Below are 22,501 nucleotides of genomic sequence, written 5' to 3'. Positions count from 1 at the left end.
TGTATATAATTAAAAATATGCTAGATTTAAGAAATTTTTGAATAAAAAATATTTTAAGGGGTTGCTACCGACCCTCGAACATTATATAGGTCCCTAATATTATTAAATAAAAAATTTTTCAAAATTATGTCATGTTGGGTCTCAAATGAAGGGAAATTATATAAAAATTTTAAAAATATTAATCATTTTATAATTAAATTTTTATCTTAGATTTTAGTAAACAAAAAAATACGTTTTTTAACTAAAAATGAAAAATAGGGAATTTAACAAGATTTTTTTAATAATTTTTTTTATCTATGTTTTTTTATAAAATGAATATCATTTTTGAAATTTGTATATGATTTTGCTTCGTTTGAGACCCAACATGACATAGTTTTGAAAAACTATGTCATGTTGGGTCTCAAATTTATATATATATATATATATATATATATATATATATATATATATATGTCTCAAATTTATATATATATATATATATATATATATAAATATATATATATATATATATATGACACTTTATTGGTGTTAATTGTTGATGTTAAGTTTTTGATTATAAAATGACTTTTTAAAAATACATTTTTTCTCTCAATAAGAATTTTTATCTTGGGCGAGTTTTAACAAAATCCAACTACTATTTTATTTCATCTTATGGGTTGGTGTAAATGTAAACCTCTGTTACATTTTTTCCTGTATAGGATGATAAATGCTGAGTTTTCTGACTCTACTCATGGGTTTTTGCTTGTATTTCAATTTGTATTTCATGACCTTAAATGTCAGTTTACGCTCATCCTTTTTTTTATTGGAGCGTAAAAGGGAAGAAAAAAATAATCATGTAAGCATGCATAGCTTTGCTTCGGGCAAATTAAAAATGCATGCTCATAGTAGTTAAGGTGCTTTTTAAGAAGTTGCCGTCAACGGGTTATTAGTTTAAACAATCAAGATATCTTCGTAAAATATCTGATCTGCAAGATAAACGATTAGATTGTTATAAGGAAACTCTGAAAATCTTTTTGTGGACTGCAAGCAATCTTTTAAAATTTATTTAAAATGTAATATGCCTATCAAGATTTTATGTTATATAATTTTATATAATATAGTTGCAGTATACTATGGAATCCTAACTTTGGCTTTAATTTTTAGACTTTTAACTGTTTCAAAGACATTTAGACAATAGAATATTCGTCAAGGAAATAGGAAAAAAAAATATTATTACCAGCATATAATTTTTTTGTTTACTTTTACTTATTAGGCGTAGAACCTTATAACCGTAGAACCTTATAACCGTAGAACCTTATAACCGTAGAACCTTATAACCGTAGAACCTTATAACCGTAGAACCTTATAACCGTAGAATCTTATAACCGTAGAACCTTATAACTTTTAGTGAAAAAAAATGTTTTAAAGGAAATTTATGGGTTTAAACACTATGTAAAAGTTTTAGCTCTTTTGATCTATAATCATGTCCAAATTAAGGACGTTTTTAAATTTTATTTAAAACAATTTAAAGCATACCGACGGAGTAATACCCTAAAGAGGTTCAAAAAGAGACCGACGACTCCGGGGGCAATTTTTTTTTTTTTTAATTTCTAGATATAGAGGACTTTATTGAGAAATTTACAACTGCACCCCACTTCGAAACCCGTGTCGTCGGCCAGGATAAAAGTCTTAAATTCTTTATAAACAACAAAAACAAAAATCTCCAAGAAATTTTTTCAAAATACAAGCAGAAGAAGTTTTATTAAACAAAAATAAGTTTATATTTGTTTTATTTCACTTAAAACATTTTAGTTAAAAATTGTCAAAGATGAGGTTTTTTTTTAAATTTTAGAATTTCGTTTCAACTACGTTGAGTGCTCACGTAATTTTTTTTTCCTTCCTTTTCTTGTTCCCACGGAAAAATGGATGAGTGGAACTGACTTAAAACTGACTTAAAAACCATTCAGATTTTTTGGAAATTTCCCACACGAAAAAACTCGTGCGTTAAATAAGCAAGTTTTGTCATTTTTGGCGCATGCGCATAGCACTTTTCTTTGATGAAATCTGGTTCTAAAACGTAAAAAAATCTGGTCAGCTGGCATCTGTTGCAGAAAAAAAGACGTTCGTTATACCAAGTACGTGTTAATGATGGACGTTTAACTTATTGTTTAAAATTGTTATACAGTGCTGGCCAAAAAGATCCGACCACTAAAGTTTTTAGACAGAAACGTTATACCACTTCAATTTAATGATAATATGATTGAATTAAACGCAACAAACAACATTCACATAAGTTAATGACACACTTTCGAAGAAACCAACAAGTAGTTCACATCAGAAAAGAGTTTCTAGTACCTCGAATGTCTTCCTCCGGATTTAAGGACAGCTTCTATTCTTCGAGGCATAAAGGCAACAAGAGAGTCATAGTAATCAGGCGTTATTATTTGGGACCACTCCTCCAGTATAGCCTCCTTCAAAGTTGTCACCGACGTCGAATTTGTTTTTGTCACTTCTGCTTTCAATTTTATCCAGCAATTTTCAATCGGGTTTAAATCCGGTGACGAGCCAGGCCACGGAGCAAGAACATTGATGTAATTCTCTTGAAACCATGTCTTGACGATCTTTGCCTGATGACATGGCGCGCCGTCATGCATAAAAATGTCACAGTTGCGAGTTCTGAGCCAAATAGGAACATTTTCCTTTATTATTTGCAAATAATTAACAGCTTTGATAGTTTCTCCTGGCGGCATGAAATGGATTCCCGATCGACCTCTGGCAGCAATTGCTCCCCAAATTGCTGTCACGAATATTTTTCTGTGATAATCCTGGTTTTAATGCAGCGCGATAAGATCGAAGACTGAAATCACAGCCACGCATGCGATGGTATATATAACAATGGTACAACTGTTTTGATTGGCTGATAACTAGCCAATCACGCATGCAAAGCATGATGGTGAAATTCTGAGGAAAGTGCCTACACTACAATGTACATACTGTATACATAGATAAACAATGCGTGGTCGGATCTTTTTACCCAGCACTGTAAACAACAACAGCAAAACAATTAGAAACATTTGTGTCACGTGGGAATACTTTTATATGATTATACATCAAAATGACAAATGTCTTATCTTTCCAATTAAATAAAAAAACTTCATTATGTAAAGTATTGTGATTAATATATTTTACTATTTTGTTAACAAATATTTTAATTATTTAATTACATTTGTATAACTCCTGTATAAATATATATATATAACAAAAAAATTTTAAATAATATGATTATTCTAGAACTCTACTAGTATAAAAAATTCAAATTTTTATCGGTATTTGAATTTTTTGACGGAGTTCAAATTGTTTGACGGAAATCAAAATGTCTCGCAACTTTAAAGAAAAAACGATTTAATTTCCGTCAAAAACGAGATGTTTAAATTTTTAATAGATTACCAAAAATCTAACTGATGGGAATATCAATTGACAACAATCTCCAAATCAATTAATAATTGAAGGGCTTATTGTGAAACAATAACAAGCCACAAAAACAAATATTTGAGAAAAATGGCTTTTAAGTTATATTTAAATCTATAAAATCAGTGCTTACCTATTATTCTCTCAAATTTATACATCATAAAAATACTAATGGATATTATATATTGGACAAAAAAATAAATAAAAATTGCGTATACTATTTATGATTACAAAAATGATAATAACTCATTTTTGAAAAAAGTGTGGCTTGTCATTGTCTCACAATAAGCCCTTCAATTGATTTATGATATGACCTACAACGCGAAAAAAAAATCTTTTTACTTTACAGTATTCTTATTACTATATCCCATATTGCATTTTTACAAAAACATTTTTGACATTTTTTGAAGTTTTTTTACAAGTAAATTATTATTTAAACAAATCTTGCATATCAATTAAGATATTTACTAACACATGAGAAATTCTTAAATACACAAAATGCATTTATATTTCTCAAAAATTATTACTTTAGTTTAAAAATCATTACTTTAGTGTAAAATGAGTGTTTTGCGGGAAATAAAATGTTTACTGAAAGAAGTTAGCAAACCTAAAATGTCGTTTAAATGCCGGTTTATTTTGTAAAATTATTTTAAAAAATGACGTTAAAAACCCGGATAAAATTTAGTAATTAGCAGCGCCTTTGATCTATAAACATCCATATATTTATACATCCTTGGTTATACACATTTATAACTAACTTTTGAGAAGGGTATTTTGAAGAGCTAAGTAAACTGACTACAAAACAAAAAGTTACCAGACTTTTACGATCCTAGTAACCGGATAATCAAGGTCAAAGTTTTGTTGTATATAGAAACCATCGCACAGTTTTAACTAGGACGATTTCTATTAACTAAATAAAAATAGATTTCGTCTTTTATTTAGTTACGCCCCAAATAATTAATATTTTCAATTTTAAATTTAGTTAGATAAATTGCCCCAGGGTATTTTTTTTTTTACAACAGTCATTATTATATATTTCAAAAACAAATAATATTTACATGTCTCCAGTTTATATAAATGTCCACCACAAATATTTACTATATCTAAAGAGCGTTAACAATGCTGTTTCACGCATGCGCGTTTGACATTTTAACTCATGCGAGTTAAAATAATAAATTTAAAAATTCATGGTTTATAATATAAAGTGCTGGCTATTAACCCATGCATTTAAAAAATATACGCAAGTCCGTCGCACCACAGGGCTACTAGGGACTTGCTTGTCGTTGTCGTTGAAAATTTATATTATTTGTTGAAAATATATATTAACAAATACTAATAGTACTATGTAGTTGCAAGGAAACTCGCAGAAGACTCGTAGAAATATATATATATTTTTTTGTGCATGCTTTCTTCATGAGCAGACGTGTTTTTTCAGTGTAAAATAAAATTTTTTTTTTTTTTTTTTTTTTTTTTTAAGAAAACGTTGAATATATATTATATATATTGATTAATAATGGCTATTACAATGGATCAAGTAAAAAAAACGATACAAAAAATGTTTAAAGAATTTAAGAACGAAATAGACGAAATGAAGAAGCAACATGAAAAAAACGAGTTAAACATATTAAGCGCAAACACGAAAATCATATACGATAGATTAGATAAAGTAGATTTGAAAGTTAATCAGCATGCAAAACAAATAAAGATAATGGAAAAAGACGTAGAAGAAATCAAAAGAAGCTTAAATTTTCACGAACACCTTTTTGAAGAAAAAATTAAGACAGCTATTACTTCTCAGGAAAAAAAACAAACATCTCACATTGAAAAGCAAAATCATAATTCCGACTATCATAAAATAAAAAGTAAACTAAGAGAGATGGAGGATAGATCTCGCAGAAACAATTTAAGGGTAGACAGGATAAAAGAAAACGAAGGTGAAACGTGGATTGAAAGCGAATTAAAAGTCAGTAAAGTTTTTGAAGAGCATTTGGGGTTAACAAATATTAGGATTGAAAGAGCTCATAGAACTGGTCAGAGAGATTTAAACAAACCCAGAACAATTGTATTAAAACTGTTAGATTATAAAGATAAAGTTGAAATTTTAAAAAAAACATCTCAATTAAAAGGTAAAAATATTTATATTAACGAAGATTTTTGTGCCGATACTGTCTCAATTAGGAAAGCGCTACGGGAACAAATGAAAGTTGAACGAGCAGCCGGAAAATATGCATTCATCTCTTACGATAAGTTGATCATTCGGGATTGGGCTGCGAATTAAAAGTAAAATATTATTTTCGTAACATTTATATTTACTTATTTATTTATATTTTGTTTTACTTTCTATATGTTACTTTGCTTTATTAATTATTTTAAATTCTACTTATAAAAATGGAGGTCAATCTTTCATTTAATTTTAGTGATGAGAATGCTAGTGATAATAACTATTTTAATGGAAAAAATTTAGAAAGCGAGTATTATTCAATTTTTGAATCTACTCAATATCTCTGTCAGAACAAAAAAAACTTTTCTATATTACATGTAAACATTCGAAGTATTAACAAAAATTTTGAAAATCTTAGACTCTTATTGCATCAACTACACCACGAATTTCAAATAACTTGTATTACGGAAACTTGGCTTAAAACCAATGGAAAAAATTCAAATCTTGAATTAAGTAATTACGTATCAGTTCACCAACCGCGTTTTAACTACGCTGGTGGTGGTGTTAGTATTTTTGTTCACAAATCAATAAACTTTATTTTACGTAATGATCTTAATGTTAATGAAACAGATTGTGAGTCGCTGTGCATAGAAATCATAAACAAAACCACCAAAAACATTGTAATCAATTCTATTTATAGACAACCATCTGGTAGTTTAAAAAAATTTAAAACTTATTTAAGCAGTTTTTTAACCAAAATTAGCTTAACACGGAAACATGTTTACTTGGCTGGTGATTTTAACTTAAACTTGCTTAATTATGCTTCAAATAAAAATGTTCAATATTTTTTAGATACTTTAACCCAATATAATCTATTACCAACAATAAATAAGGCAACGAGAATTACTAAGACTACATCTTCATTACTTGATAATATAGTTACTAACAATTTTCAAAATTGTCGCTTAGGTTCGGGCATAATCAAAACTGATTTAACAGATCACTATCCAATATTCTTAATTACTGATAACATTACCCAAACTAATCCTCCCTCGAACTCTACAATTTTAATGCGACAGATCAATGAAAACTCCTTATTGTATTTTCGAACTCTTTTATCAGAAAATCTCGATTTGAATCTTATTTTACAATCCCATGAAGTCAATAATGCATATGAACTATTTTTAACACAATTCTGTAAACAGTATGACATAGCATTTCCTGTTAAAAAAATAGTTATAAAAGTCTCTTCTAAATCCCTGGATGACCAAGGGTCTAATAAAATCGTCTTAAAAAAAAAAAAAAACTATATGTTAAATATTTAAGACATAAAACATATAAAAATGAAATAAACTACAAAAAATATAAAAACTTATTTGAAAAAACAAAAAAACATTCTAAAAAAATTTATTATGCAAAGTTGCTAGAAAAAACCAACGGCGACACTAAAAAAACGTGGAATATAATTAAACAAGTAATTGGTAAAAATAAATGTGTAACAAATAATCTCCCCCAAAAGCTTTTAATTGACGGGGAAATGACTTACGATAAAAAAAAAAATAGCTGAAAAACTTAACTCATTTTTTCTTGAAGTAGGGCCAAACTTGGCGAGTAAAATTCCACCAAGTACCATAGAGTTTGAATCTTATATCAAACCGTGTAATACTATTATGGAAGAATCTAATTTAAATCTAAGCGAGTTAAGAAATGCTTTTAATTGTCTTAAAAGTAATAAAAGTGCCGGCATTGACAAAATTAGTGTAAATGTTGTTAAATCAGTTTACGATATCATTGAACCGTCATTATTTCATATTTTTAACCTTTCATTAAAACTAGGTGTTGTGCCAAAAAAACTTAAAGTTGCCGTAATCACTCCAATTTTTAAATCTGGTGACGAAACTAATATTTCCAACTACAGACCAATTTCCGTCTTACCTTGCTTCTCAAAATTATTGGAAAGAATTATGTATAACAGACTTTATAACTATTTGATGTCAAACAGTTTGCTGTACAGTAAACAATTTGGGTTTAAAAAAGATAATTCAACTAACCAAGCGGTAATTAAACTGATTAATCATGTAACAAATGCATTCAATAATGACTATTTTACCTTAGGAGTTTTTATTGATCTGTCAAAAGCCTTTGACACTGTTAACCATAAGATACTTATAAAAAAACTGGAACTCTATGGAGTAAGAAATAAAAACTTACTTTGGTTTGAAGATTATCTAGCAAACAGGTCACAATGTATTATTTATAAAAAAACTGAAAAAGAAAAACAAATAACTTGTGGTGTGCCCCAAGGTTCAATCTTAGGACCATTATTATTTTTATTGTATATAAATGATTTGTACTTAGCATCAAATATTTTAAATGTTATATTGTTTGCAGACGACTGCAATCTTTTTTATTCCGACAAAAACTCTTTAATATATTTAATGAAGAACTATTAAAAATAAACGAGTGGTTTACAAGTAATAGGCTTTCGTTAAATGTAGAAAAAACTAAATTTATCTTATTCTCCAAACCTAGTAAAGGTGATGATGTTCCTCTAAAGTTACCTAATCTTATAATCAATAAAACATTTATTAAAAGGGAACCAATCGTTAATTTTTTGGAGCAATACTAGATGAAAATTTGTCATGGAAACCACATATAAAATACATAGAAAATAAAATCTCAATAAATATTTCCATATTATATAAAACTAAACCATATCTTAACACTGCTTCCTTAAAAAAAATATACTTTTCATTTATTCATAGTTTTATCTCGTACTGTAATATTGTATAGGATAGTACTAATTATAGTAAATTAAAAAAACTTTATAGTAAGCAAAAACACGCATGCAGGATTGTATTTGGTGCACACAGAACTTGTCATCGCGAACATCTTTTAAGGAAGCTTGGTGCCCTAAGTATCTATAAACTTAATATACACCAGGTTCTACAATTCATGTTTAAAATAAAACGTGGGCTTTCTCCTATTGTGTTTCAGTCTTACTTTAGTGAAATCTCGCACAAGTATCTTACTAAATTTTCAATTAACAACTTCATTGTACCAAAAACTAATTTAAAACTAGGTTCTTACCAAATTCAATATCGTGGACCGTTTCTGTGGAAACATTTTTTAAAATTTATGACAAAAAAAAATAATATTCAAAACATCTCTTTGGAACAATTCAGGAAAGAATCTAAGAGTCTCTTATTGCAAAATGACCTTGATTTAAAATATCTCTTTTAAAATAAATAATATAAATTATCTAAAAAATAGTTATTGACACTACTTCTCTTTTGTTGCTGTTTTATTTATATTTAACTTTTGTTAATTTTTGATATATTGCATTATATTTCAACACTTATATTTATATTGTAACTAACGTGTAAAATGCTTATTATGTACTTTGCTACTTTTCTTTTTTTATATTATAAGCTGACGATTTTTTTTTCAATGTAAATGGGGCTCGATGATAAGACAGTTTATGTCTTCTGCTTGCTCCAGCTCTCTTATTTATTAACACGATTTATTTCATTGTAAATTTTAATATACGCCAAATATATATTAAAAAAAAAAAAAAAAAAAAAAGACTAAGAAAAGTCTTTTCATCGAGAACCTTTAAAATACAAAATAAACTAAAAATTTAAAGAGTAAATCTATAAAACACACATTAATTTTTGAGGTCTACTGTTCAGTAATATTTTGGTATGTATAGTTGCTAACAATTTTTTTTTTTAATTTATGTTTTATTTCTTTTTTATTTATTTATTTTTATAGCTTAAATTGTTCTTTTTACATTTTATTATATTAATTGTTCTTTTATATTTAATACATATCGATAAAATTGGTTTTGTTAATTATGAGATCTTTTAGTTTTTTCTTTAGGGCAATAAGATTATCGAATTTAATAAGTTCTATATCTTGAGGTATTGTTTTGATTTATAAATAGGGGCCACGGTATACAATTGAAAATCTCGAAAATTTTGTTTTTTTTATGGGCAGTTTCCGGTTCCTCGTGTTATATATCTGTTGGCGCTGATTTGAAAAAAGCTATTAGTAAAATGAGTTGGGACAAGTCCGAGCTTATATTTGAGCATAAATAAAACATTTTGGTAGATGTTAATTTGATAGATATTTAAAGCATTCAAGTTTTTAAGCAAAGGATCGGCATGAATGAATTTATTTTTATTATAAATCAATCTTGATGCGTGTTTTTGGTGTGTATATAGAGAACTTAATTTAGATTTATTTGTACTTCTCCAGGCAATATTAGCATATGTTAGATAACTTTGTATATAAGAAAAGTAGAGAATTTTCAGATTCTCCTGGGAAAGTATAGTTTTGACTTTGTAAAGTATGCCGATACTTTTTGATATTTTTGTATTTAATGTTTTTATATGGGCTTTCAAAGAAACTGTTTCGTCAATAATTTTCCCAAGAAATTTAATAGTTTCAGTTCTTTCGATGTTTATGTTATCAATTTTTAGTAATGGTAGCATATGCTACCATTGTATGCTTAGTATTTTGTTTTTTTTGCTGTATGCTTAGTATTTTGTTTTTTTGCTGGTTGGAATGAAACAAGATATATTTTGTTTTTTCTTGATTTAAAGATAATTTATTTACTTTAAACCAAATGTTTAAACTCTCAAGGTCATCGTTCGCAGATTCAAAGAGATTTTCAATTGATGCTGATGAATAAAATAAATTTGTGTCATCAGCAAACATTATTGCATCGAGTATTTTTTGTGATTGTGGAAGATCGTTAATATAAATTAAAAATAAAAGAGGACCAACAATGGAACCTTGGGGAACTCCGCATTTTATTTTTAGTAAATTAGAATATTTATTATCGTTCGAAATAACACATTTTGTCTGTTGACAGATAACTTTTAAACCAATCTAGGCTAGTATTTTTTATTCCGTATTTTTCTATTTTTTTTAGTAAGATATCATGATTAATTGTGTCAAGTGCTTTGGATAGGTCTATAAAAGTTCCTAATGCAAATTGCTTTTTATTAAAAGAATCACTTATGCTATTAACTAAATCTAAAATTGCATGTTCTGTTGAGTGTTGTGCTTGAAAGCCGAATTGTTTTTTATTTAAGAATTTGTTTTAAATTAGGTATTCATATAATCTATTGTAGATTATTCGTTCAAGTATGTTAGAAAAGGTTGGTAGTATTGAGATTGGTCTGTAATTGTTTATTAGAAATGTTTCACCGGTTTTATAAATAGGTACAATTTTAGCTACTTTTAATTTATCTAGTACAGTTCCAGTTATAATTGATGATTTAAATATTCCGAAAATAGGTTTGCGTATCTCCGAAAAGACATTGACGACGATATTACTGCAAATGTCATCTATACCTGGAGACTTGTTTGTTTTAAGAGAGTTTATTGCATTTTCGAGCTCATCAATTTTTGGTTCTTTAAATATTAATTCGCTGTTGACACTAGTTAGATAAGTTTCAAATGAGTTGTTTGGACAATTGACTTTTGAAGCTAGATTTGGGATATGTTGACAAAAAAACTATTAAATTTTTCTGAAATTGCATTATTATTGTCATACTCTTTATTATCTATGACAATTTGAGCAGGTAAACTATTTATTTTGTAGGTTTTTATCCCAATTATTTCTTTCATGATATCCCAAGTTTTCTTAATATCAACATTTGTGTTTTTTATTTTATTTGAATAATAGTTTTTCTTTGAATTTTTTTAAATTTTTTCAAACAAGTTTTTATACTGTTTGTAAACATTTATGTTTGCCTCATTTCTATTTTTTAAGTATTTAATATAAAGTTTTTGTTGTTTTTTTGAGGATTTTTTAATACCTTTGGTGATCCATGGACATTTTAAGTGCTTTTCTTTTATTAATTTTACTTTAATTGGGAAGTGCATATTATGGTTTTTTGGTAAAATTTTTTCAAAGTTATTATAAGCAGAGTTAGTGTGCCCAAGATTGCATTCATGGTAAACCTTCTCTTCTGCCGACAGTGAGTCTTTAAATTGTTGAATAGCAAATTTGTTGATTTTTCTTTTATAACTTTTAATTTTACAACTATTGTTTTTATATCTTGTGTCAAGGAGAAGAAGAAAGGAAAATGATCAGATATATCTGCCTTTATTATTCCTGCCTTTAGTTAAGTATCAAAGAATGAATCAGTTAATATATTGTCTATTGCAGTGATTGAAGTTGGAGTTACTCGAGTTGGTTTGTTAATAATTGGGAAGATGTAATGTTGAAGCATTTCGTCAAAAAAAAGTTTAGTATTGGCATGTTTATCATATTGTAAACAATTTATGTTTATGTCTCAAATGCAGAATTTTTTTTTTGCTCATTGTTGTTTTTTATAAAAATTTGTTTTAAATGATTGGAAAATTTAAATAAATCACCTTCAGGTAAAATGTAGACCAGTATGTTTTTTGATTTGTTGCTAGTTATTTCAATTGTAAAAACCTCACTGTCGGCATCTGAGATCGAAAGGTCATCTCTTGTTTTGGCAACTTGATCATTCCTAATATAAGTTATAATTCCACCTCCCCTTTTGTTAGTTTTTCTTGAAGATGATAATAATTTGTAGTTAGGAATTTCTAAACTTGAATTTATTCTGCATGATTCGTCAAAACACCACGTTTCTGTTAGGCGTGAATGATACTGAATAAATAATCGCATTCGATAAGAAAATGTTTTAGCTTATCCATGTTGCTATTTATACTTCTTATGTTAATGTGTATTACAGTAAAATTACTCTTTAAGGTTTTTAGTTCACTTTTACAAGTTTTTATTTCAAAAAAGGATGAACTAAAATTGTTTTCGTTAAAAAATGCAAATCCAGCGTCAGAAATATCGTTAAGTAAAAACATTTGCTGAATTGAAAACATTTTTCAAAATCTACTGTTAAGTTAGTCATTATTTAAAGTAGTTAAAATAGTGCTTCGCTTAGTAAAACTTCGCGCGTTTACTTTCTTAAATCTCTACAATAAATTTTATCAAATTTAATAACTGCAAATTTACCTTCGTTGCGTAACCGTTTAACTTCTTCCCAAAGCTTCTTTCTTTCTAATATCGTTTATTTTGCATAATCTTCATTAATGTAAATGCTGCTTCCTATAGGTTTATTTACTGAGCATAATATTTTATTTTTATCATGATAATTCAAAAGCTTTAAAACGATTGATCTTGGTGTTTTATTATCTTTAACTGCACCGACTCGGTGCGCTCGTTCCATAACTACTTCACTTAATATATTTAGTTTTGTTTTAAAGATGTCTTTTACAGCCTTCTCACAATCACTCCAGTTTTCTTCAGGGTTTTCTTTTATGCGATCGATACGTAAGTTATTACGTCTCGAGCGATTCTCTAAGTCTATTGACTTGATTTTTTAAATTGATTTTTTTTTCAACATCATTTTGTTTTTATATGAATAAATTCATCCCTAGTTTTTTCTTCTTGGAATTTTAAGCTGGCTTTCATTTCGTCAACTTCATTTTTAATTCTTCTGATATTTAACTTGTTATTGTTTATTTCAGCGTCCATTTTGTCTAACTTTGCTGTTATTTTGAAGTTCGAACTTATTATTGTAGTGAAGTTTTTTTCATAATCTTTGAGTAATCTCTCCGTTTCTGCTAGTATACTTTTTTTTTGTTCTTCTAGTTTGCTTGTGATTTTTTCTATATTTTTAATATTTATTTCCATTTTTATCGTAAATAAAGTTATTCTGAAAAAAAAAAATACATTTTACTCGTCTTGTGCCGCAAAGCAAAAAAAAATTTAAAATGTTTCACGATATGAGTAACCTAGTAGGCACGTGTGCAAAATTTTTAAACTATTCAAATATTTGATTATTATACATCATTGTAAAGAGCTTTAAATCAGTATTACAATAGTGAAAATTTCATAAAAAACGAATGATTCTACTAAAAGTTATGCCCATTTAAGTGTCACAAATTCATTATAAGGAATGCTTAAGAAAAATGCAACCAACTCAAAAAATTAGCGTTCGGCTTACGGTAGTTTTAAAATAGAACTTCATTGTTTAGTTTTCAGCGCATTTCTTTGCCTCGATTATATTTTTTCAACTTATAACAGAAAAAAATTAACGTTGTTTAAATAAAAAAATTATTTTTATTAACGAATTAAAAAAATTATAAATAATAATAAGATAAATCAATTTCTATATGATTAAAAATTTTATTCATGAATTTATTTATTATATAACTTTTTTTTAAAGATAATACTTATTATATAACACTTTACATATATAGGCTTATATATTAAAACGCGAAGTCCATTTGGTGCGTTATTATAAATGTACATAGTCTTTTAGAAGGTAAACAGTGAACTGAAGGAAAATAATAATCTCTTTAATTATATCTATTTTTTGCAAGCGAAAAATATGACTTGAGCAAAAAGTCGGGAAAGGATATGATTTATGCAATAGTAAAATTTTTGGGGAACAATCAAGGCCTGCTTTCCCCACCGTACCATTTTTATTACTCAAGCCACATAAATTTTCGACTTAAGCCATGATAGATACTAAAAAATACAATAATAAAAATTGTTTATTTACTTTGACAGTTAGCGATAACATTTCATGTTAGTTATTATTTAAAGAGATGAAGACATGTATTTAGAAAAAGCGCATCAGAATATCTTTTGTATATCGCCTTGATTAACATCGAATAATACGCCCACCCCAATAAATAAAAGATTTATTTGTTTTAAAATATACTTCGTAATATAAAATTTAAACTAAATTAATTGTTTTCCATATGCTTATTAATGTTTTTAACAGAATTGTGGCTATGAAAATAGCCTAGTTTTGAAACAAATCTAGCGTTAACATCCAAAGATAGAAAAAGTCGATCCTTCGAGAATATCTAAAAAAAAAAAATAATTAGATTTTTAAATAAATATATAAATCACCATAGCAAATCTAATATTAAGAGAGAAGGCATATGTCCTGAAAAATAAATTAATATCTCATTTGTTATAAATATGTGATCACTGCATAATTTAATCTTATAAGTATTAATTAACCTCTTTCCTGACTTATTAAAGATCCATAGAAGCAATAGTCTATTTTTCAGTTTTCTTGCTCTGAGTTAAAACCTAGCAATGATAGATAAAATACATCAGATATTTAAAATAATTAATAAAAAAAAACCATCAAAAATTAGGAGAAAAAAAGGTTTTTGTTTTAAGTTAAAAATAAATTAAAATAACTTCTGATGCATAACACATTATGCTATTAAAACAGAAATATTAATGGAACCAAATGAATTCTTCGATTTGTTGCCTGAAAAAGAAAAGATATGGTGTATAAAAATAATAATCAAAAAAACTGATTTCTATACTAATTGATTTAAACTACTTAACACTAACATCTTGGTGTCCATGCATGCAAAAAGTCATCTTTTTAAGTTGAAACAGTATATCAAAAGCCAGGTTATTGGCTCAAAGCCAGAAGTAAATGAGCTTTGGTTTCCCATAGCATGTTGCAACCAAGTCAACCCTGGTTGCTGAATGTCGGTAACTACCCGACTACCTAAAATAAGATCTGATACATAAAAATAATCAATGAAAGAATAATAAATCTTTTCATAATTTTATCAACAACAGTAAAAAAAAGAGAGTGAGGGGGCTTAATATACACATTAGGCATTGAAAAAATATTGCTAACCAATACACTTACCTAATATCTGTAAATGAAAGCTATTAATGCAAGTACATAAACCATATTATGATTTACAATAACACATACCTTATTATAATCAATTTGCACATCATTTTTTTATGATATTACCATATTACAACTGATGATGTCTGCAGATAGTTGCTCATTTCATACTCGACAGCATCATAATTCTCATTTTCATTTGGTTTTTTAATAAGAAACTATGTATATACTACTGTTCTTTTTTTTAATGCTAAGAAGTCTGCCAAATATACATCTTGGCTGTTAGTGGCTTTATCAAACCTCAAGTGGCAAATACATTTTGTAATAGCAGCTCCAATAAGAACTTCTTCAATATTAGAAGCCTCCTTATTTTCTAAGTCAGGAAATATTTCTTTTATCTGATTAGGCATACAATTCTTTTAAATTTTTTCTATTTTCCTTTGTTCTTTGTCTTTTTTATTTTGAATTTTGTCAGCCATACACTTTATAAGTTCTGACATCATTTCTTTATGGCTTTATGCATTTGCAAATCGAGTTTTTCTGGCATTAGAAATAGCCCATAATATAAATTTGTTTTGAATATTAGTAGGCTTTTTGGAGAGTAGAGCAATTGTTTTATTTTTACAAGCACGAAGTTTTGGAAGAAAACAAAGCGTGGCATTTAGAGCTTTTTGCTTTGCAGCACTAAACATAGCCATAAGTTCTTCTGAGTCAATGTTGTGAAGCCTTGCTGACTTAGTCCGGTTCATAATTTGATCATTAGAACTCATGTTAAACTGACGCTTGTACTGCCTGCAAATGACACTAACAACAGCTTTCAGACATTCAGCTAATGTTTTACTCATTTCATCAGTTATTGGGCAAAAGCTGATTATTGAATCAAAAACAGGATCTTTAGTAATATTTCCAAAAAAATCAGTTTTTTATTTAATTAGATTTAGAGGATCCTTGCTGCTTTCAATAAAAGTGTTCTGAACATTTTTGACTATGCCAGATGAATGTCAGAATGCCAGATGTGTAGTCAAGTCCCTGACCTGGTGCGATATAAAATTTTTTTATCCAAGGACCAGTCAGTAGCTTTCCAATTAAAGCTAGGGCACATAACTCATGGAAACCTGAAACAAAAAATTTATAAACAAACCATAGTATTAGTCTCTAATAATCTATAATCCCCTAACTATTGCTGCAAGTATCATTACTATTGGTTTTAAAGGTTTATCCCATAGCCTTTAATATTGCACCCCTTCCTATCAATTTAAGATCTAAATGTGTCCAAGAATGGAAACATTTAATATAAAGTTTAATATAACCATATCAAAGATTCACCTGTTTCAGATGTAAAATCTTGAAACAAACTATATGTCAGACCTCCACATAACGCTAAGCCAGAAAACAGAAATTCTTCAATATTTCATAGTGATGAATCAAAATACCACGTGTGAAAAAGAATGTGTAGTCTGTTCCTTCCATAGCATGGTAGCAGTCCTCTGGGCAGTTTGTGTTGGTCCAAAAAGGATATAAAACCCTTTGGGTCACCTTTAAATAAACATAAAGTAATTATTTTAAAGAGCATAAGGAGCATGTGAAATAAGAAACATTTATATGCTAATAAAAAAGATATTTTAGATTTATATATCTTATTTCACAAAATTACATTGTATTAAAGTAAAAAAGTAGGATTAAGATTATACATGTACCTTTTGCATCCTTGTAACAAAGTTTGTTTAGCTGTAAAACAATATTTGCTGCAATGCAGTATATTCCAGGAAGTTTTCCTTTAGAGGTCTCTAATGCTTTGAGTGAAAACTTGCACAAACTGGTCATTGTGTCCAAGGGGTGAAGGTGACAGTTTAGTTCATTTAATGATTTCTGCCAAAAAAGGTTTAACTTAGTAACTGTTGCACGGTTTGTTGCTGCTCTGTCACTCATTTTGTTAGTTATGTTTCCAATAGTACTTCACACATCAGTGAATTGTAGCTGGTAGAAGTCACTATATAACTTGGCAAGATTATCAACAGATTTTGTAATGTGACTCTGATAGTCGTAAGCTGCACCTCCAGGAAGTTGATCTATAGATACAACCATGCATACAGATTCTGTTGTTAAGTGCACAACATTTACATGAACACCCTCCTGTGTTGCTGCATCAAAACCTAGTGTTAGATTTTTTGATGAGAAAGCTATTTCAGCGGTCAGTAAGTCTGATATTACACCTAGCTCATGCATCATTTGTTCCACAGTTGTGTGATGCGGAATGTGACAAAATCGATAGCCAGTGTGTTCTCCAAGATTACTGAGCAGAGTTGGAACACTATGTGTAGGAACTTGGCAAGCATGTCATATATAAGTGCTCCAATATCTGCTGAGTAGCATTTTTGGTGTTTTGTGTTATTTGTTGCATTTGCTCCACTTTTTCCTGTAAAATCAGTATGTCATTTTGCAGTACTAGAATTTTGAAACTTTTATCAGCAAGTTGTTGGTTTGACATAGCCTTTTGATAAGATAAGTTGCTTTGGGTAAATGTCAACTGTTGTTTTAAATTAAAAATGTGATTTTGAAGTTTCTTTAACTGTAAACTCAAACACTTTTCCTTTAACTTTTTTCGAAAATTAAGGATTGTCTTTTCTTTGGGAGCAATAATCTGATTTAGATATTTTAATTGGTATGGCCGGGCCTTTGCCTTTTCTTTTAACTCTTTTAGACCCTCTTTATGTTTTCGTTTTTTATTTGCCATTTCATTGCCAAAATGGTTAACCTTTTTTGCAAAACTTTTTTCCTAGGACTTAACTGATTAGCTCTCAACCTGAATAGTAGTAGTTCATGAGAAGAGCTTATCAAAGTGGGACCAGATAAAGAAGGAGTTAAGTGATTACTATTTAATACCGATAAAAAAATGATGTGTTGAGAAGATAAAACAGAAGATCACAAAACAATGTTACTTGAGCTTGTGGTTGAATGCAATGGTTGTGGCATAGCAGATATTAATTTTTGGTATGAAAAGATATTATTAAATTGTTTAGAATCCTTGAAAAATAACGTGCATAGAATTTGGATCTATTTACTTGTTGCATAATCTGACTACTATATATTTTAAAATTAAAAAATTTATTGACTATTTCAACAGTTGTTTTAAATTGTTGGATATAAATATATTTAATAATATATTTTATTTCAAGCAACTGTTGCATATCCAGGAACCAAATGGAGTTCGTATAATTTTCACACAAGAATAATGAAACCACTCAACTTTACAACCTGGTTTATCACATGCTATCATTGGTTCAAAACAGGGTCTTTTACAAATACAGTAATACTTTTGTTTATTGTCTAAACATACATCATTTTTGCATGTAACAACTTCAGGAGGTAAACACAATGAATAATTTCCAGAGCAAAAGCATCATTTCATCAATAAACTTTAAGTCTCTTGTAACTCGAACTAATAAATAATGATTTAAAGCCCAAACAAAAAAATCAAAATATTCTTTATTTAGAACATATAGTTATTGCACTTGTGCATAATATTTATGATTTTTCTTCATGTTTTCAAATAAATCAATAGGGAAATTTTTATCTGTTTCCCAGTTCACTAAACCATTTCGATAATTGAATGGACATTTTATTTCTCGCAAACCGACACTATGGCAAGAATAGTTTACTATAGAGTCAGGTGAAGCTCCTAAGTATGGTTTATTGTATAAAATGTGAAGGCCTGAAGTTGTTAATTGGAAGTTTTTGTGTTTTCCTTTCGTAATGGTTTCATAGTGTTACATTCCATTTCTTTGCCATAAGTTAAGGAAGGTGTGTTATGTGCTTTCGTATAACACAAGCAATGACTTACTTGCGTTGTTATATTTGAAATGCATAATTTTATAAAAATTAGAGGCTGTAACTCTCCCTGCTCTGTACTGGATAAACTATGCAGTTGAGAAATTTCAGATAAAAAATCAAATGAACTTGAGGTGTAAGTTGATTTGTCTTTTTTGTATTTTCAAAAACATCTCTCTATTAAAGCAGATTCATCTAACTTAATTGCTTCATTATCAAACAGACTTGTGAAAGGTTCTGGACATAGATTTTCTTCTGTCTCATCAGATATCAATGTACCGTCAGTATTTTTCTAAGACGTTTACGTAATTAAAATACGCTGCTTTAAGCATAACCTTTTGTAGTTCTAGAACTTTATCTAGACCGAAGCTTTTTATAGATTCTTCTGCATTGATGTAATAATTTTTTACAGTACTTTTAGCTGATCTTATTTCACATGGTAAATCATTAAATTTTGGTCTATTAAAGGATATATTTTGCAATGAATATGCTTCAGCCTTTCTCTTTACTTGGTTCCATTGACACAGTTTACTAGTAACAGCAGTCTTATTGGCTTCAGTTCGAACGTTTATCGATTGGATACTGGTCCGGTAACGTTTCCTTGTTTGCTAATGTTAATTTCTTCTTGTAATCTAATTGATCACTATTGTTTAACATGTTAAAATGCAAAGATTTTGATCACATCTTCGGAAGTTTCATACGAAGTCCAGTAAAAAATTTGTTTTGACTGCCAAGAATTTGCGCATGCGTACATCAACGGCAAACTCAAAACAATTCCAACCGGTCTATAGATGCTTTTAACTACTTTAAGCTGCAAGGGTTTATTGTTAGATACAAAAATATATCTAAAGTTAATAACGCTTTAGAAAACAACACCAACCTTAATCATAATTTTATTTAAATAAACTTAATTTCGTAGATTATTTTATGCTTATTAATGTTGTATTCTATTTTTTTAAATAATTTGTATTGCCATTTAAATAAAGTAAACAAAATATTAACAAATACAACACATTTAAACTAATTTTATTTTGCTTTGGTAACTTGTCAAACTGTTTTAAGATTTTAAACTTGTTTATTTTTTAATATAACACCACAATCAAAAATGACCGTAAAAAAGTGCGTCGTTTTAATAAATCCAAATTGTATACTTACCTGACTGGAAAGTTAAGTCGGATCATGAAGCGGCTTCTTTCAGAGTGAGGCTTATTCATTGCACTTCGACTAGGCTGACCTCTGCGATTATCGCTAACGTCGATAACTCGACAGTATAATTTCTGGTAGCGGAAGCCTGCGTTCGCGCTCGCTTCCATTATACTTCAATGAAACCATCTAGATGTGAGTCTGAGCGCTATAACCACGTTCAATCTTTAGCTTTTTAGGTTTCATTTAAAGACGTATTCACAGAGCAGCGCGGAATAAGATTTAACGGCTGCAAACCGGAATAGCATTTAAAATTTCCTTTCGGGTTTTTTTTAAATTGACTTTTTAATTGTTGGTTTTCCATAGAGGTTGATGATCAACCTCTATGGATAATCAACAATCCGAAGAGTTATTACTCTTATTAGTATTCTTATTCGAGAAAATGGTGAAAGCTTCAACAGGTGAATCGATCGAACAAGTTGAAATGAACTATAGTAGCGATGAACCTTCGGATGATGAATGTGTAAATGAACAAAATAAAAAACAACCAAGAAACTATGCCGAAGCAGCAAAAACAGAAACGAAAAAACGAAACCTACCAAAAACGCAAATCTGCAAAAATAAAGAGCATTTTACCCTAAACGATTTCTTGAAAGCAATACTAGTAGTAATTTATTTAAATAAGTCCTCTTATAAAATCACAAATAATTAAAAAACAAACAAAACCAACAAATTATGCAAAAATTTATGGTTTGTGAAATATAAACTTTAAGTAAAAAAAAAAGCAATTGTATTTCATTGCAAGTAAGTTGATATCAAATTTGAGAAAAAGGGAAAAAAGATTGCTTTAAAGGGAAAAAAGATTGCTTTAAAATTTAATTAAAGTTTACGTCTATGACAAATAGTATCTAAAAAGCCAATATTTGTAGCTGCTAAAGCACGAATTAATTAATAAAAGTGCAGCTCATCTTCAGTAAAAGATGTACTGTTTGCAGCTGTAGAAAAAAAATACTTGTCAATTCTATTCTTAAATGCGTTAACTGACGGAACCTTTTTGCATGCTGACGGCAAATCAGCATGACAAAAAGGTTCATTTTTTAACAAATCATTGACAATACGATTTGTTAAAAAAAAATTTTAACAAATCATTGACAATACAATTTGTTAAAAATTTTTTTTAACAAATCATTGACAATACGATTTGTTAAAAATTTTTTTTAACAAATCATTGACAATACGATTTGTTAAAAAAATTGTGACGAGCATTATTATATGTAAATTCACCCATTAGGACGTTGGAAGATGATCTGCAAATTGGTGGATTATGCCAATTGATACTCTCAAAACCGTTTTCTAGCTTAAACTGTTGGATTAAGCCACGTCTCCTGCGAGTTTCCAAAGTAATAAAATTGAGCCGCCGACACCTTTCAGCATAAGGTAATCCTATCAAATCATGAGGTACTTTTGTTGCTTTGTGCTGAATTTTTTCAATTTCTTTGATGTCACCTTTTAAGTAAGGACACCATACCGGAATAGCGAATTCCATGTGCGGCCTAACATACGTAGTGTATAATTTACTCCAAAGCTTCATATCTCTTGATCTAAATGTTTTTTTGTAATAGGCCAAGGATCATATTCGCTTTACGTGTTGCAACCTGTATGTGTTGATTCCATTTTAGATCATTAGTTATAAAGATACCCAGGTCTCTCTCAATATCCGTTGCCTCAAGAGTAAGTGATGTATTTCCATCATTCATTATATATTCATGATTACTATTTCCATAACCAAGGTGCATAACTTTACATTTTGGAACATTTAACTCCATTAGCCATTCCTTTGACCATTCTGTGACAGTGTTTAAATCGTTTTTGGAGGATCAGGCGATCAGTATCGTGAAACTCAGGTCTTATTTCTTGTAACAGTTTAATGTCGTCAGCATAGATTTTATGAACTGATTTTAACTTATCGGTTAAGTCGTTTTTATAAATGATAAATAATGTTGGACCAAGTACAGACCCTTGAGGAAATCCGCTTAGAACATCGGTCCAGTCGCTAAAGTGTTCACCTAAAACAGCTCGCTGTTTTCTACAAATCAAAAATGACTCAACCCATTTTAGAACATTAACCAATAAACCCATATGCTTATATCATTTATATGCGATAAAGGTGGTCTATAAACACAACCAATAAGAACAGTTTCGTTACCAATTTTAATTTCACACCATATTTGCTCGGAGTTGC

The 22,501-nt window shown here is 28.7% G+C and overlaps 1 protein-coding gene and 2 non-coding genes across 3 annotated transcripts; 2 read left to right on the top strand and 1 right to left on the bottom strand.

The window, feature by feature from the left end:
- The first annotated feature begins 4,960 nt into the window (after nt 1–4,960).
- LOC136083273 (uncharacterized) lies at nt 4,961–5,725 on the top strand. The gene has a single exon (XM_065802673.1). It carries the CDS (start codon nt 4,961–4,963, stop codon nt 5,723–5,725), a length of 765 nt encoding a protein of 254 aa, XP_065658745.1.
- An 8,520-nt stretch (nt 5,726–14,245) lies between these two features.
- On the bottom strand, nt 14,246–19,863 carry LOC136083789 (uncharacterized). The gene is made up of 6 exons (XR_010640092.1): nt 16,986–19,863; nt 16,615–16,824; nt 15,373–16,403; nt 14,994–15,156; nt 14,649–14,907; nt 14,246–14,488 (listed from the first exon to the last, which is right to left on the bottom strand). It is a non-coding gene; the product is annotated as an uncharacterized LOC136083789 (transcript).
- A 400-nt stretch (nt 19,864–20,263) lies between these two features.
- Nucleotides 20,264–20,428, top strand: LOC136084443 (U1 spliceosomal RNA). The gene has a single exon (XR_010640563.1). It is a non-coding gene; the product is annotated as a U1 spliceosomal RNA (small nuclear RNA).
- The last annotated feature ends 2,073 nt before the right edge of the window (nt 20,429–22,501 follow it).

The sequence above is a fragment of the Hydra vulgaris genome, chromosome 08 (assembly GCF_038396675.1).
Source record: "Hydra vulgaris chromosome 08, alternate assembly HydraT2T_AEP".
In the NCBI taxonomy this organism is placed as follows: Eukaryota; Metazoa; Cnidaria; class Hydrozoa; order Anthoathecata; family Hydridae; genus Hydra; species Hydra vulgaris.
This window is presented reverse-complemented; position numbering and strand designations above follow the sequence as displayed.